Source organism: Hydractinia symbiolongicarpus, chromosome 5, assembly GCF_029227915.1.
Source record: "Hydractinia symbiolongicarpus strain clone_291-10 chromosome 5, HSymV2.1, whole genome shotgun sequence".
Lineage (NCBI taxonomy): Eukaryota > Metazoa > Cnidaria > Hydrozoa > Anthoathecata > Hydractiniidae > Hydractinia > Hydractinia symbiolongicarpus.
This window is the reverse complement of record NC_079879.1, coordinates 3,248,220-3,262,640: the sequence shown is the minus strand read 5'-3', so window position 1 is coordinate 3,262,640 and position 14,421 is coordinate 3,248,220. Positions and strand designations below refer to the sequence as shown.

General features: G+C 35.4%; 1 protein-coding gene across 2 annotated transcripts; it reads left to right on the top strand.

Moving 5' to 3' along the window:
• Positions 1-820: 820 nt before the first annotated feature.
• Positions 821-8,932, top strand: LOC130644206 (serine/threonine-protein kinase LATS1-like). 2 transcript variants are annotated; one of them, XM_057449716.1, is made up of 3 exons: positions 821-1,557; positions 5,488-7,950; positions 8,326-8,932. In XM_057449716.1, exons 1-3 carry the CDS (start codon positions 1,078-1,080, stop codon positions 8,848-8,850), a joined length of 3,468 nt encoding a protein of 1,155 aa, XP_057305699.1. In that variant the 5' UTR covers positions 821-1,077; the 3' UTR covers positions 8,851-8,932. The 2 variants fall into 2 exon arrangements, with proteins under 2 accessions (XP_057305699.1, XP_057305700.1); XM_057449717.1 differs by having other exon boundaries at positions 895-915.
• Positions 8,933-14,421: the final 5,489 nt, after the last annotated feature.

The window sequence follows — 14,421 nt, the reverse complement described above, 5'->3', positions numbered from 1 at the left end:
TCATCTTGCAAAAATAAACTATTATTTCAGTTTAGCGGGTATATAAGTTCTGTGAAATACTGACACTTTATATCTTAGCACAATATTGTTAAACAAACTTCTAGAAAAAATTTAATCCACTGTTTATTTTAAGATTTCTTTTTATGAAAGAATACCTGCAAAATTCTAAGTTCATGTAATTAGTCTAACGGATCATTGTGGTCATATCAAACTTTAGCACACTCTATCTTTATTTAAGTTGATCTTGAAAGAATGTCAACAACGAGAAGAGGAATGTTCACATATAAAATTTCATTATCCACGCATGCGCCCTAACATTGGCACTCGGTCCCACAGATCGCAAAAGATATGGAATTTGATGCATACTTGTGTGAATAAAATGCAGACCGGAATTATGCAAGCAATATTTTCCCGAATAAACAAAATAATTATTTTATTTTATTTCTGCGCTTCTTAAAAATTTTATCAACAGAACTACAATTATTTTCTCTTTTTAATTTTTTAACATAAATTTATTTATAACTATGATAGTCAGCATGTCACGATAAGTAAACAATGCATTTTATAAGAAATAACGCCTTGTTCACCGTATTTTGTTCTTTATGTGAATGCCTAAATAGCATAAATTTAAATTCAGATATTACCACTGAAAACATCCTGTTTTTTAAGAATTTTTAAAATATCAATAATTCCTTAAATAGCGCCTTTTTGATGGTTAAGAAACATTTACCATTATCTTTTACGAGAATTCTTGTTCTGTGTATTTGTAATTTACCCCGCATATTTTCGGTCTGTCGTTTATACCAGAATGGAATCTCTTTTGTCGGGCTTATGTTAAGAAAGCTATGTTGAATTTCGTCCAAAGAAATTTTGAAGTATTGATGGCCACTGAACTTGTGCTTGAACTAGCACTGGGTTGGTTTTAAATTGTTGTATCATTCCTAGGTTGTGTTGGTTTATTAATGAATACTCCAGATGTGAATATATTAAGCATAATATTTTCACAGCGGAAGATAAAAATGAAATGAAAAGTTTAGCCTGTAAAAAATATATTGTGTTTGTGACAATTTTTGCAGAATGACTGATCCTAATAAGTACAGAACAGCAGCCAGCAACAGTCAAATGTTAAGAGATATAAACAAGAATTTACAGCATTTACATGTTCAAAAGCAACAACAGCAACAACAACAACTTGAGCAACAGAATATTAACCCAGTTCTTCAGAGTCAAAACTCTTTTGAACAACAGTTATCCATGTCTAGTAACATCAATGCCTTAACACAGAGCTCTGCTGGAGATAGACGGTCTTTCCCACGAACCACAAACAAAGCACATGCACTTGAAGAAATAAGAAAAAACTTATTGCCATTTGCATGGAGAAATGGTGCCACGCTACCCCATCACACTAATGGCTGTTATTTTGCTAATTCCACAAAATTTCAAAGTGTTAAAAGTAGTTCATTTACTGACTTAAATCAGGCTGTTGCCAAGGAACAACAAATGCCTGCGGATCAACAACAAAAAGTTATGTTTTTATCCTCTAAAGGATATGATGAGGTTTGTTTTTTATTAATGATTTTTTAAGACACATACAAAATTAGTCGCTGAATAACATGCATTGGTGTTTATTTTCATATTTATTTCTTTGTCTGTATTGTGTGGTGATGATTATCTCCAGTTGGGGAAAATGCCATTCAACACAAAATCGAGCCTTAAATATACAAAATCAATGCAAATATTTGCGTGGTTTACATCGCACAACTTTTAGAGCTTTTGCCCTACGTAATGCATTAAATTACAGAGTTGTCTCTGTTGAATAAAGTAGGCGTTTTTAGGTGTTCTATTATAAAAAAGGCTTTAAAAATCATATCTATAATGGAAAAATATCAACTCCTATAAGGTTAACAATTTTTATTCACATTGCTTTAGAGCTGATTAAAGATTACATTGTATTTTGTCAAACTTCAAGTATCAAAATGTCCTACTTGAAGTGGTTTACTATACTCAACGTTGATCAAACCATCGAGAATTTTCAAAAAAAATAAAAAGATTCCTAGTTTTTAACTAGGAATCTTTTTATTTTTTTTGAAAATTGAAAAATGACCTGCTTAAAGTGGTTGCAGTCTATCCACATCAAAATGCCCTACTTTAGTTGGTTATAATTCCATTTTAAATTAGGGCAAATATTTCTTCCTACTTGAGGTATATCTACATAATGCCTTATTCTAGGCATGCTTTATCTATTTGTACGATGACCACAAAATTACAGAAGGCAAAAATTTGACAGTGTTTATCTATTTGCAGGGCAAACTTCATAATAAAATAAGGAGAAAAAAATTAAGAAAGAAGGTAGAAATTTTAATTCTAAGGGAAGATTTTCCTTTAGTAAGCAACATGGAAGAACAGAGTATATGTATTTCAGTAAATTTTTAGAGACAAGGTTGGTGATCTGAACTTTGTAGTTCAGATCAGGGATATTTAACTTTTAGTTTACTGGTCTAATTACAATTCTGGTATACCTAAATTCACCGTTCTGCTTACTATAAATATTGTACACTTTGTACAGTTTTTAACAAATTTATAACAAACAAGAGAACGTTTACTCTTCATAAGAAAGTTTTTTATTAGTTTGATAGTTTTCACAGACAAAAAAATGGATACTCTTGGGATAGAGGATTTTCACTCCCTTAAAAATATATGCTAAAAGTGAGCTCATCCGTCAGCCGCTACATCAGCCGCTACATAGGGACAGTTCTCCACAGTGGGGGATATGTATTAATGCAAGTAAGACAGTAGAGCAGGTCTACATATGTTGCTTTTAATTTCATATAGTAACTCATCCTATTTAAAAAAATGAAAAGTTGCCTGGTTGTCACAGTTGGTATTTCGATGTAAAAGGGTTTCGTCAGCACATACCATACCAGTATTGAGTACTGCGGAAACTCTGGGGTAGCTAGAGCAATATATATATATTTAAAGTAGAAGGCAATGATAAGTGTATGCTTTTAAACAGTAAAAATAATAACAAAGTTGCAGGATTCCATAAATCTTTGTTGCCAAGGAACTTAAACCCAGAAACGTTCCATCAAATGTACTGCTGGCTCCTATCCACTCAGCTATTAGCCAAATTCATGCAGTATGGTCAAGTTCATCTGAATTAATTGTGGGGAAAAAACATGATAATGGCGATTGTTTTAGTGTACTTGGCTAGATAAATCGAAGAAAAACATTTATTGCAATATATCAATTATAACTGTTCATAAACATGGACCATACAAAGGATGTTAGCAATTAAAGCCGTGAAGAATGTTCAGAATGGCTAAAAAATATAGGGCAGTGTGTCTCAGGAAATGTTCAAGAACTCCAGATAAAAATTAGAAAGTTTATGCGAGATCCTCATTTAGTAAAACTTAAAAATTACAAGTTTAGTTGTAGCTTAGATCCCACAGATATTCCTTTAACTGCAGCTAAATGGTGTAAAAAGAATGAGGATTTACTACTTATCAATGAAGATATATTTAGGAACTACTGCAAAATAAAAACATATGGTAGTCATGGTAGTTTAGGTCAGCAAGAAAAAGCTTTTAGAATGTTACAGAGCAGAAAGATAGTAACTGTTAAAACTTTAGTTGATAATTTGTGTACATATGTAAAAGCAATGGTTAAAAAGTCATGGTACTGAAGCAAGGTCAGCAGATCCTTTTTTTTTGAAAATGGATACCCTTTAAAAGCTCATTGCAGTTGTTTAGTTGGTGCAAATGGCTTATGTTATCACGTGCTTGCAGTTTTGTTATTTTTAAAATGTTTTAACGACATTTGCAATCAAATTTTGGAACTGACTGTGACACAACAGCTACAAAAATGGCATCACCAGTCTAAAAAATGAATGAACACCGTGATGGCAAATAGTCAGGACAGTTAGTAATTCTGTTGTTTTATCTAGTAACTTATTTAGTGACGGTGTGTGGCAACAGTTAGGATATGGGATCAGGTGAAAGTAATGCATGAGACAGTCTAACAGCATATTAAATTGGGGCAATGTTAAACCACATAAATATTGAAAATATGACGTACTTTTAATCTTGGAAAAATTGAACTATTTAGAAGTAATAGACATATTATCAGAACGTGTATTTTTTGTTTTTGTTATTATTTACAAATAGCTTGTTTCGAAATTTTATAGTTGCAAGTTCCTTAACTCTCATTGGAGCTCCAGTGTTCACAGCAAATATACTCATTTTTCCAGTTAACACCATCTGTTTTTAAAATCTTCCAATATTATGATTTTAAAGATTCTAATCTTGGTGAACGATGAATTTTTTTTTAAAAGGTTCTTCGTCAATACCCAAAGTCGATGAAACACAAGCCTGATGTACAAGTCCACTTAACCATTTTTGTTGTAGTTTTAGCTAGCTAACGTTTGTAAGGACACTTTCCAGTATATTCAGAAAGGCCTTCACCAAGTGTTAAACTATACTATTATGCAGTTAAATGTTTATCATAACGTTATAACGTTTGCTTCACTTTAGAAGCCCAACAAACCCCCCATTATGGATTTTTTCCCCATAAGTCTATTGTACTCGTCCAAGGGTGGCCTTATCCTTGTCTTAGCTTCTGCTATTAGGTAAGGTCTCCCTTCAAAAATAGTTTGTTTGTTTTTTCTCTTCATATTAAAATTTATTTAATTATTTGAACTGAACAGCTATTTTTGATTAATAAAATTATCTTATCTTATCTTATCTTAAGGAAAACATTAGCGCCCATTCTTCTGGGCTATGAATTTGGGTAATGTCATCAGCAAAAAGGATTTGTAAGAATCTAGACAATTTTGGTACTTTGTTGTTTTTTGAGTGCATAAGAATATGTATTACCATTGTTATCCACCTTAGAATATAATATCTTGAGCTGCCACTCATGAGTTCCCCAAGTGGTCATTACTGGCTTGGTATCTGATAATTAGTTTCCTTAAGAAAATTGTTTGGTTTAAACTTATCCCTTGCCACTTGTATGTATAAAAATTGTTTGAAAAAAAACCCGTAACTTTTCAAATAAAATGAAACAGTAGCACACAAATTCAACACATATTCTTAAAGAATTTTTATTCTTAGTTTGCAAGTTTTTATCAGGGAAAAAATCAGACAATGTTTTTCCTGAATGATGGTCACGATCCTGTTAACGGTCACAATCCTGTTAACTTAAAATGTTAAAACTTTTTGAATGCATCTCAATCTGCCAAAATATGCGTAAACTACCTCAGTGAACACCACTTGCAAAACTTAACTATCAATTTTAATTTATAAACACTACACCCCTGAAATTTAAAAAGGTATCCAGATTAAGATGAAATTCGCCATAAAATTGGAACTGAAAGAAATTTAACTATGGTTTTTTAAAAGAATTGCCTTTCCCTCTGTAATAAGACCCCTGTAATTAGCTGTCAAATTAATTTGGATTAAATGGGACTAATAAATAACATATTTTTTGTAGGTTTTGGTAGCTGAAATTCTACGAAACGACCCGAATAAAAGTATTGAAAATGTAGCTGAGATGTTGAAATCTATATCCTTAGCACGAAATTCGAAGCCTACTAATTACGTCACTCACGTGCAGAGGAGCCCTCCATCGTACAACATCGCTTCATACAATTCCCGACCAACTTCGTCCAATATGAACAGTTCACAAAGCAGGATGCAGTATTCAACTCCAAGGTTCAATTCCCACCATTATACGAAACCTTCGATTCACGATTCTGGATACCGACCCCCGTACTCTTCGAATCAAGCAATTTTCGACAGCCAATCGATTCAAAGACAGTATTCAGGAGAAGATAAGTCTAACGGCGTCACGGGTGAATACAATCCGTACTCACAAGCTTCATACTCTGATAAGAAAACACACCCCGCTGTCTTTTCTGTTAATCCCGACATGCACTCCACCGTTGATCATATTATGCAAAATTCAAGTAAGGAAGCTGCAAGCTGGAAAGTTCAAAAGTCAATTGAAAAATATGCCAGGCAAAATGAAGGAGTAACATTGAGGCCCAAACCATCCGAACGCAAGATGAACCCTCAAAATCGTTGGTCAGCGGAGGTATTAAATAATGCTTATGACTATGCTGACAAACGCAACTCGATGGAAACAATCCCAAACAAACCACCACCACCCTACCCAGGAGCGAAACCAGCCCTGAAAAGAATTTCTAGTCAGGACAGAGAAGTTGTTGGTACTAATAATCCAGTAACTGTTATATTTGACGAAAAAAATGATAGAGTTAATGTGGTGGGTGGCGTTCCAGAGGGATACGAAAGCATGATGACATCATCTCCATCTTCGTCTGGTCAGTCGTCTCCACGGTCGCTACAGAAAGAACCGCCACCTTACGGCTATGGGACGAGTGTTCCGCATCAGATAAGGCAGTTTAGTCCAAAATCTAGCGTGACGCAGATCACGCCATTACACCCCGTTCAGCAACAGCATCCTCCTCAACAACAGCCAGAGCATGTTTTCGCTGTCCCGCAGGTACCAACTCACCCACAGAAACCTGAATCTCACTTCGTGCCGATCAAAGAATCATCCTGTCGGGACAGAGGCTCTCCACCACCATATCCTGGAATTAATACACACAGAGGAAGTAATCGTAGCTCAATAAATTTGGACGAACTTGAAAGCAGCGCATTTCAATCATATTCCTCTGGTTCTGGCTCATCGAGTAAAAAGACTTCTACTGCCACCGAACCGGGCTCGTTTTATCAGTCTGATTCATCCGCCAGCACTTCACCAACGCCAGATGGAGTGGAGCGGTCTTACTCTCCCTTACCAACTTTCACATCTCCATGCCATACCATGGTTGTACATTCTAAAGATAAAAAAGAAAGACAAGACGAAAGTGTGCCTGACCAAGAACCTTTCTCTACCAGGTTAAAAAATTACACTCCGCAAGCTTACAAATTTTACATGGAACAACACGTAGAAAATTTGTTAAAACTTCAAGAACAGCGACGTCACAGAAGAAGGCAACTCGAAGCTGAAATGGCCCGGGTTGGTCTTCCGGAACAAGCTCAGGAGGAAATGCGGAAATTGTTGAATCAAAAAGAGTCAAATTATATCCGACTTAAACGAGCCAAAATGGATAAGTCTATGTTTTCCAAGATCAAGGTGGTTGGTGTAGGTGCATTTGGCGAGGTTGCTTTGGTGAGGAAAAACGGCACAAGTGCTTATTACGCTATGAAAACGCTACGCAAAAGTGTTGTGCTCCGTCGCAATCAAGTAGCGCACGTAAAAGCAGAACGTGATATTTTAGCTGAAGCAGATAACGAATGGGTTGTGAAATTATACTATTCCTTCCAAAACGAACAAAATTTGTACTTTGTTATGGATTATGTACCAGGCGGTGATTTGATGGCTTTACTTATTAAGCTCGGCATCTTTCGAGAGCCACTCGCTCGTTTTTATATTAGTGAACTTGTTCTTGCTATCGAGTCTGTGCACAAGCTTGGATTTATACATCGAGACATCAAACCGGACAATGTTCTCATTGATTCTAATGGACACATAAAATTAACAGACTTTGGTCTATGTACAGGTTTCCGTTGGACACATGATTCGAAATATTACCAGCCAGAACCAGAGGGAGGCGGGCATACTCGTCAATTTTCAATGGAGCCTGAAGGGGGTTGGGAGTCGATGCTAAACGATGTGGATTGTAATTGTAAGAGTCATCGCTTGAAATACGATTTGTGCAAACCGTTAGAACGTAGACAGCTGCGGCGTCATATGCGGTGTCAAGCTCACTCCCTAGTTGGCACTCCAAACTATATCGCACCTGAAGTGCTTATGAGAATTCCGTACTCACAGCAGTGTGATTGGTGGTCTGTGGGAGTGATATTGTACGAGATGATCATTGGACAGCCTCCCTTCTTTGCCCACTCTGCAGCAGAGACTCAACTAAAGGTATATAGCTAGTGACTCTTGTAGTCCAACTAGGATCCTTGGTGATCTCATTAAAACGGCTTTTCTCTATTTTGTTTAATTCTTCTAGCAGCCACAAAAATTTGACGTGAGCGTCATTAACAGCTGAATACAAAATTTTTAAATTTTTCAATCAAAAATCTTAAAAGTTTCGTTCTTTGTGGTGGACAAATAAACACGCATACAATCTTAGCAAGCCTTTTTTAACCACGTAGTATTATTTTATTCCAAATTGAAAACTGCTTTGTTTAATAAAGTGACATAAATGTTCACATTTTGACTGCTTAAAATCATATGCGATTCTTTGATTTTTCCTGCTCTAAAGGAATTTTCATTTTCATTTAAACTTTCGTTTAGGTTATCAACTGGCAGCAAACTTTAACCATTCCAAAACATCGTCTTCCGAAAGAATCCGAAGATTTAATCCGACGATTATGTGCGGCACCCGATGAACGACTGGGCAAGGATAGTGCTGATGATATAAAACAACACCCATACTTCAACGGTGTGAACTTTAGCACGATCCACCAGGAGAAGGCTCCGTATATTCCAACTATTCGGAATCCTACTGACACGTCTAACTTTGATCCAGTACCCGAAAACATGTGCAACGGATCTGACTCTGATGGCAATAAACCAGACGAGGAGGATACAAAAAAAGGACCAGAATACGCCTTCTATGAGTTCACCTTCCGACATTTCTTTGACGATGGCGGAATTGCTAACTCGAATGTTGAAATGCCTGAGAAAGAGGCCAAACCAAAAGCGCTAAATCATGCAAAGAGATCGGCAACAACAAGCAACAAATCGATGAGTGTTCCAAGCAAAGTGGCTGCGCACAGTCCCTCTGTGTCAGAGGAGAAAGCCCCTGTGTATGTTTGACGAAGAAGAAAGTCACTCGCAACAAAAATCCAACCTTTTTATAAATTATTTTGTTTACTATAATAGCAACAAATGCCTCGATGATTTGACTTGCTTATCTATTCTGAAATTTTTTTACCTTATTCGTACTGATTTTTGCGCGTACTAATTTTCGCGCACTCGCGCAAAAAATCTCTGTTTTTGCGCGAAAATTAGCACAGAATTTAAGTTCAAAATGCGCGAAAATAAAGAAAAAATTCATAATTTGATTCTTTTTTCTTTCCGTACAATAGTTAAAGAAATACAAAATAATTAAAATACATAACTAAGACAATATTTCCAAACTCTGCATGCATTCAAAATCACGATTCTGTCGTCTTTATTCTCTTCAGTTGTTCTTGTACGCTTATTTGTGGCATTTTGGAACATTGATCTTATATCATGAAATTTGATACTTTTTTTTTTTGCTTTGTTTTCTCCATCTTTTCTCATGACTTTTTGTAGCCGGTGTAAGGTTGTTGACATTTGTTGTCCACGCACTATGTGTTGCCTTTTTCTGTGGACTTGGCTACCAAAAGTTCCAAGTGTCTTCAAAGTTAATATTTAGCCACTCATACGAAATTATTAATATGTAATCTATCTTTTCAAAGTGGTCAATTCAAATTTTAAATTAAGAAAATTTCTGATGCGCTAAAATTAATACGGAAATTAATTAATACTTTTAAACTATCGCGCGAAAATTAATACGCGCGAAAATTAGTTACAATAAGTTAGTTAAGAGTTACAACCGATTTGTGTTTTTGAGCGAGTGTAGAAAATTTTATACCCTGGGAAGAGAATGTTTTTAGGGTAAATTTAAAACTATTTTTTTCTAGAGATGTATTTTTGCATGAAATGAAAGGTTAATAGTTTTGTAGATATATTGGGAATTTTTTTTTTTGTTTAATTAGTATGTTTATAATGGTGTTCTATTTTTTGAGTTTAAATTCTTCCTTCTAGAATGCTATTGTGTCTTTAAAAAAATTATTTTTGGTAACGATAAGAGAGGAATTATGTGAAGAACGCAGTTTTACTCTGTGTTTTATAGAACTCTTCTTGTTGTTATTGTTTTTAAATTTTAGTTTACGTTACAAAATACTCCGCTTTAATCTCCTTTTTTTATACATAAATATATTTTCTAAAAATTCTATTTTCTTAGCGATCAATAATTTTATAAAAGGTTCTATTTGTATTTTAATGTGCATATCGACTTTGTACATAACTAACTATTTTTCTTGTTCATACGCAAATGGTATTCAACCTACTGTGTCGTGTTTTTGTCATAACTGTTGATACTGGCTTCGTTCTGGAGAAGTGAAAGAGCTTTCGCCTATATCCCAAAGCACTGCGACATCGTCTCAATGCCACGTTGCAGCACCACATATTCACACGCGCAACTTCTTTAGAATTTTAGCGGACTTATTTTTGCGATTTCGGAACGTATTCACTTTTAAAAGCAAAATAAATAAAATAAAGGTTAATGTCGCTAAATTTTCAATTTTCCCATTTGCTAAATTTTCTGTCCGGGAAAGTTGCTGCACTTAAAGAACGTACGTTACTTGATATTCAATTCTGCAATGCCATTTTCCGATAGAAACTCCAAAAGGTGGCACGTCTGATTAACGGACAGATTTTCTTACACCGGTCGAATTTTTGTCAAATTGTCATATTTATAAAGCGGACAGGGTATGTAGCGGACATCCAATTAACGAAATAGGTATTTTTGAACTGTTTTTATTCTAATTGCGGGCACCTGCAGAAAATGATACAACTACTCTTTAAGTTTTTTTTCTGTAGAGAAATAACAACAAAAAAAACATTGTCATTCATTAGAATTTTTATTGTCGTTGCTCTTTTCAACATTTAGATAGTCCAGTTTACCTCTCTGTTTTTTTCTAGTTTTTATACGGCCCTATAGCTTCTTTTGGGCCATAAAAACAATGCTGAACCAGGATTTCAAGTCTATATCCTCCACGGTCGACCCTATTGTTGTTATATATTTTTTTGTCTTGTACAATCCCACAAGTCGAAAAACACAAATATACACGATTTATTAAAAATAAGCCCAAAATATCAACTTTCCGAAAGATGGACACCTCTAATTAGCAAACAGATTCATTTGTGCTAATGGTGTCTAAAATATTTTACGTTGTGTAAAAACAAAAACAATATTTTTATGATCTTTTGTATTGATTTGAGAAATAGACTAGAGCTTCCAATGGCAAAATAATTTCCGCAACTTCAACATTTTTATTCGTATTTTAAATTTTGCCTAATTTCTGCAAAATTTCTTTAAATAGCAAAAAAAGTTTGCTGCACTTAATTTGTCTTTCAGCCTCACAAAATGGATTTTACAATGGACTTTCATTCCATTAATTTGCTATTTTCAAGGTATTGCGACGTTTTTTGTTCAACTCCTCCAATCAATTTTTGTTCTTCAACCTGCCGTGGCTTCTCCAATTTAACGCGTGGCAATAAATAATTATTTTGGTGAAAAATTAGAGAAATATTAATTACAAGATTTCGGCTTTCAAAGTACGTGTTAATAATTAGGGGAAAATAAAATGGACGCGCTAAATTACCAAAGGTACGAAACTAATGTCGAAAAATATTATCTTTTACCATCAGGTGGCAATCCCCGTTCACCAGCCAAGACTCAATAGCGTTTCACTAACCAAAAGAAAGCTGAGATCCGTTTTTTATCTATCTATCTAAATAGTGGAATTATCACGACTCTGCAAGAGCTTTCGATCTGAATGAATCAACAATTCGAGGAATCGTTAATGCCAAACCATTACAAGGCAGAGTTACGAAGTCGAAAAAGACAAATCCTCCAGGTGCAGGACGAAAAAAAAGTTATCCACCTGAAGTAGAGGAGAAGCTTAACAAATGGGTGCTTCCCTAAGAGATCAAAACTTCCCAGTGTCTACCTTGGCTTTGAAAGAAAAAGCCAAGAAATTGATATTACCGCATAATTCAGAATTTAAGGCGAGTAGCTAACGGTTGGATGACTAAATTTCTTTCCTGCAACAGATTCTGCCTGCGCAATCGCACATCCGTGAGTTAAAAAGCTTCCTGTGCAGCTGAAGGGACTGACAAAGTTTTATGCCGATGCAGCAAAGCTCATGAGGGTAGGAAACATGGATGAAACATTAGCGTTTTTTTGATATAGTACCTTCAAAGTGTATTGCTTCAAAAGGGGTCAAGGAGTGTGTTGTTCGTAAAACTGAAAGCGAGAAGAAGTATCTTACCGTTTCGAAATTTTATAGTTGCAAGTTCCTTAACTCTTATTGGAGCTCCAGTGTTCACAGCAAATATACTCATTTTTCCAGTTAACACCATCTGTTTTTAAAATCTTCCAATATTATGATTTTAAAGATTCTAATCTTGGTGAACGATGAAATTTTTTTTAAAAGGTTCTCCGTCAATACCCAAAGTCGATGAAACACAAGCCTGATGTACAAGTCCACTTAACCATTTTTGTTGTAGTTTTAGCTAGCTAACGTTTGTAAGGACACCTTCCAGTATATTCAGAAAGGCCTTCACCAAGTGTTAAACTATACTATTATGCATCTAAATGTTTATCATAACGTTATAACGTTTGCTTCACTTTAGAAGCCCAACAAACCCCCCATTATGGATTTTTTCCCATAAGGAAAACATTAGCACCCATTCTTCCGGGCAATGAATTTGGGTAATGTCATCAGCAAAAAGGATTTGTAAGAATCTAGACAAATTTGGTACTTTGTTGTTTTTTTAGTGCATAAGAATATGTATTACCATTGTTATCCACTTTCGAATATAATATCTTGAGCTGCCACTCATGAGTTCCCCAGATAGATAGATAGATGTGCATATTTTACATGGCTAGCCTCACAAATATCGAGGGATATACCCTGTCTATTATTTCCAGGAGGGGCCATGGCGTAGATGGAGAGTCCTAGAGTATTTAATGCTCATTTTGAGCTACGCAGACCCAATTAGAGCCCGCGCTCTACTAGACAACTCCCGGCAACATCCAACGGCCCACACAGTGTGCCATCTTCCCAAATTCCCTCACATGGCTTGGGTTAACCCGGGGCTATGGTAACATTCACTCGCCCATGTTGAATCGCCGTCAAGAGGAATCGAACCCCGGTCTCCCGCACAGAGTACGAGAGCTATAACCACTAATCTACGGCGCCACTAAAGTGGTCAAGTGGTCATTACTGGCTTGGTATCTGATAATTAGTTTCCTTAAGAAAATTGTTTGGTTTAAACTTATCCCTTGCCACTTGTATGTATAAAAGTTGTTTGAAAAAAACCCGTAACTTTTCAAATAAAATGAAACAGTAGCACACAAATTCAACACATAAAGAATTTTTATTCTTAGTTTGCAAGTTTTTATCAGGGAAAAAATCAGACAATGTTTTTCCTGAATGATGGTCACGATCCTGTTAACGGTCACAATCCTGTTAACTTAAAATGTTAATGCAAAGAAACAAATCTTACTTTAGTCTACAATTCATAAAATAGTGGATCCTGGGTAATTTAACCACAATCCATTTTTCCTCCTTGAAAAACAAGTCCCTAAATCGATATTCACCTGTGAACTACAATAATTTCCAGAATAACATTCTTCTTGGGAGAAAAAACTTTTTGAATGCACCTCAATCTGCCAAAATATGCGTAAACTACCTCAGTGAACACCACTTGCAAAACTTAACCATCAATTTTAATTTATAAACACTACACCCCTGAAATTTAAAAAGGTATCCAGATTAAGATGAAATTCGCCATAAAATTGGAACTGAAAGAAATTTAACTATGGTTTTTGAAGAGAATTGCCTTTCCCTCTGTAATAAGACCCCTGTAATTAGCTGTCAAATTAATTTGAATTAAATGGGACTAATAAATAACATATTTTTTGTAGGTGTTGGTAGCTGAAATTCTACGAAACGACCCGAATAAAAGTATTGAAAATGTAGCTGAGATGTTGAAATCTATATCCTTAGCACGAAATTCGAAGCCTACTAATTACGTCACTCACGTGCAGAGGAGCCCTCCATCGTACAACATCGCTTCATACAATTCCCGACCAACTTTTAAGGAAAAAAACTGATAAAACTATTAAAGATCTCAGCATCCCTACTGGATTTATTGTTAAAACTCAGGAAAAAGTCTGGATGAATGACGAGTTGATGAAGGTTTGGGTTGATGAAAATTGGCTGAAACACGTGCATGCTGAATCTAAAATGCTGGGTTTCGAAAATTCGTTGTTAACATTCGATGCGTTTGCAGCTCACCTTACCAAATCAGCTCTTAAAGGAAGATTGCGATACACTGTCTAAACCAGCTGGTTGTACGTTGAAATGTCAGCCAATGGATGTTTGTTTGAACAGGCCCTGTAAGGCTGTATTCAGAAAGTGCTGGGTGAATTACATTTCGAATGTTATCGAAAAATTTCCTGGTTCAAAAGAAGATCCAAATTTCAAAATCCCAACTCTCACACGACAACAAATGGTCTATTGAGTTAAGGCGGCATATGAGAATCTTTCTTCCAATGTCACCATG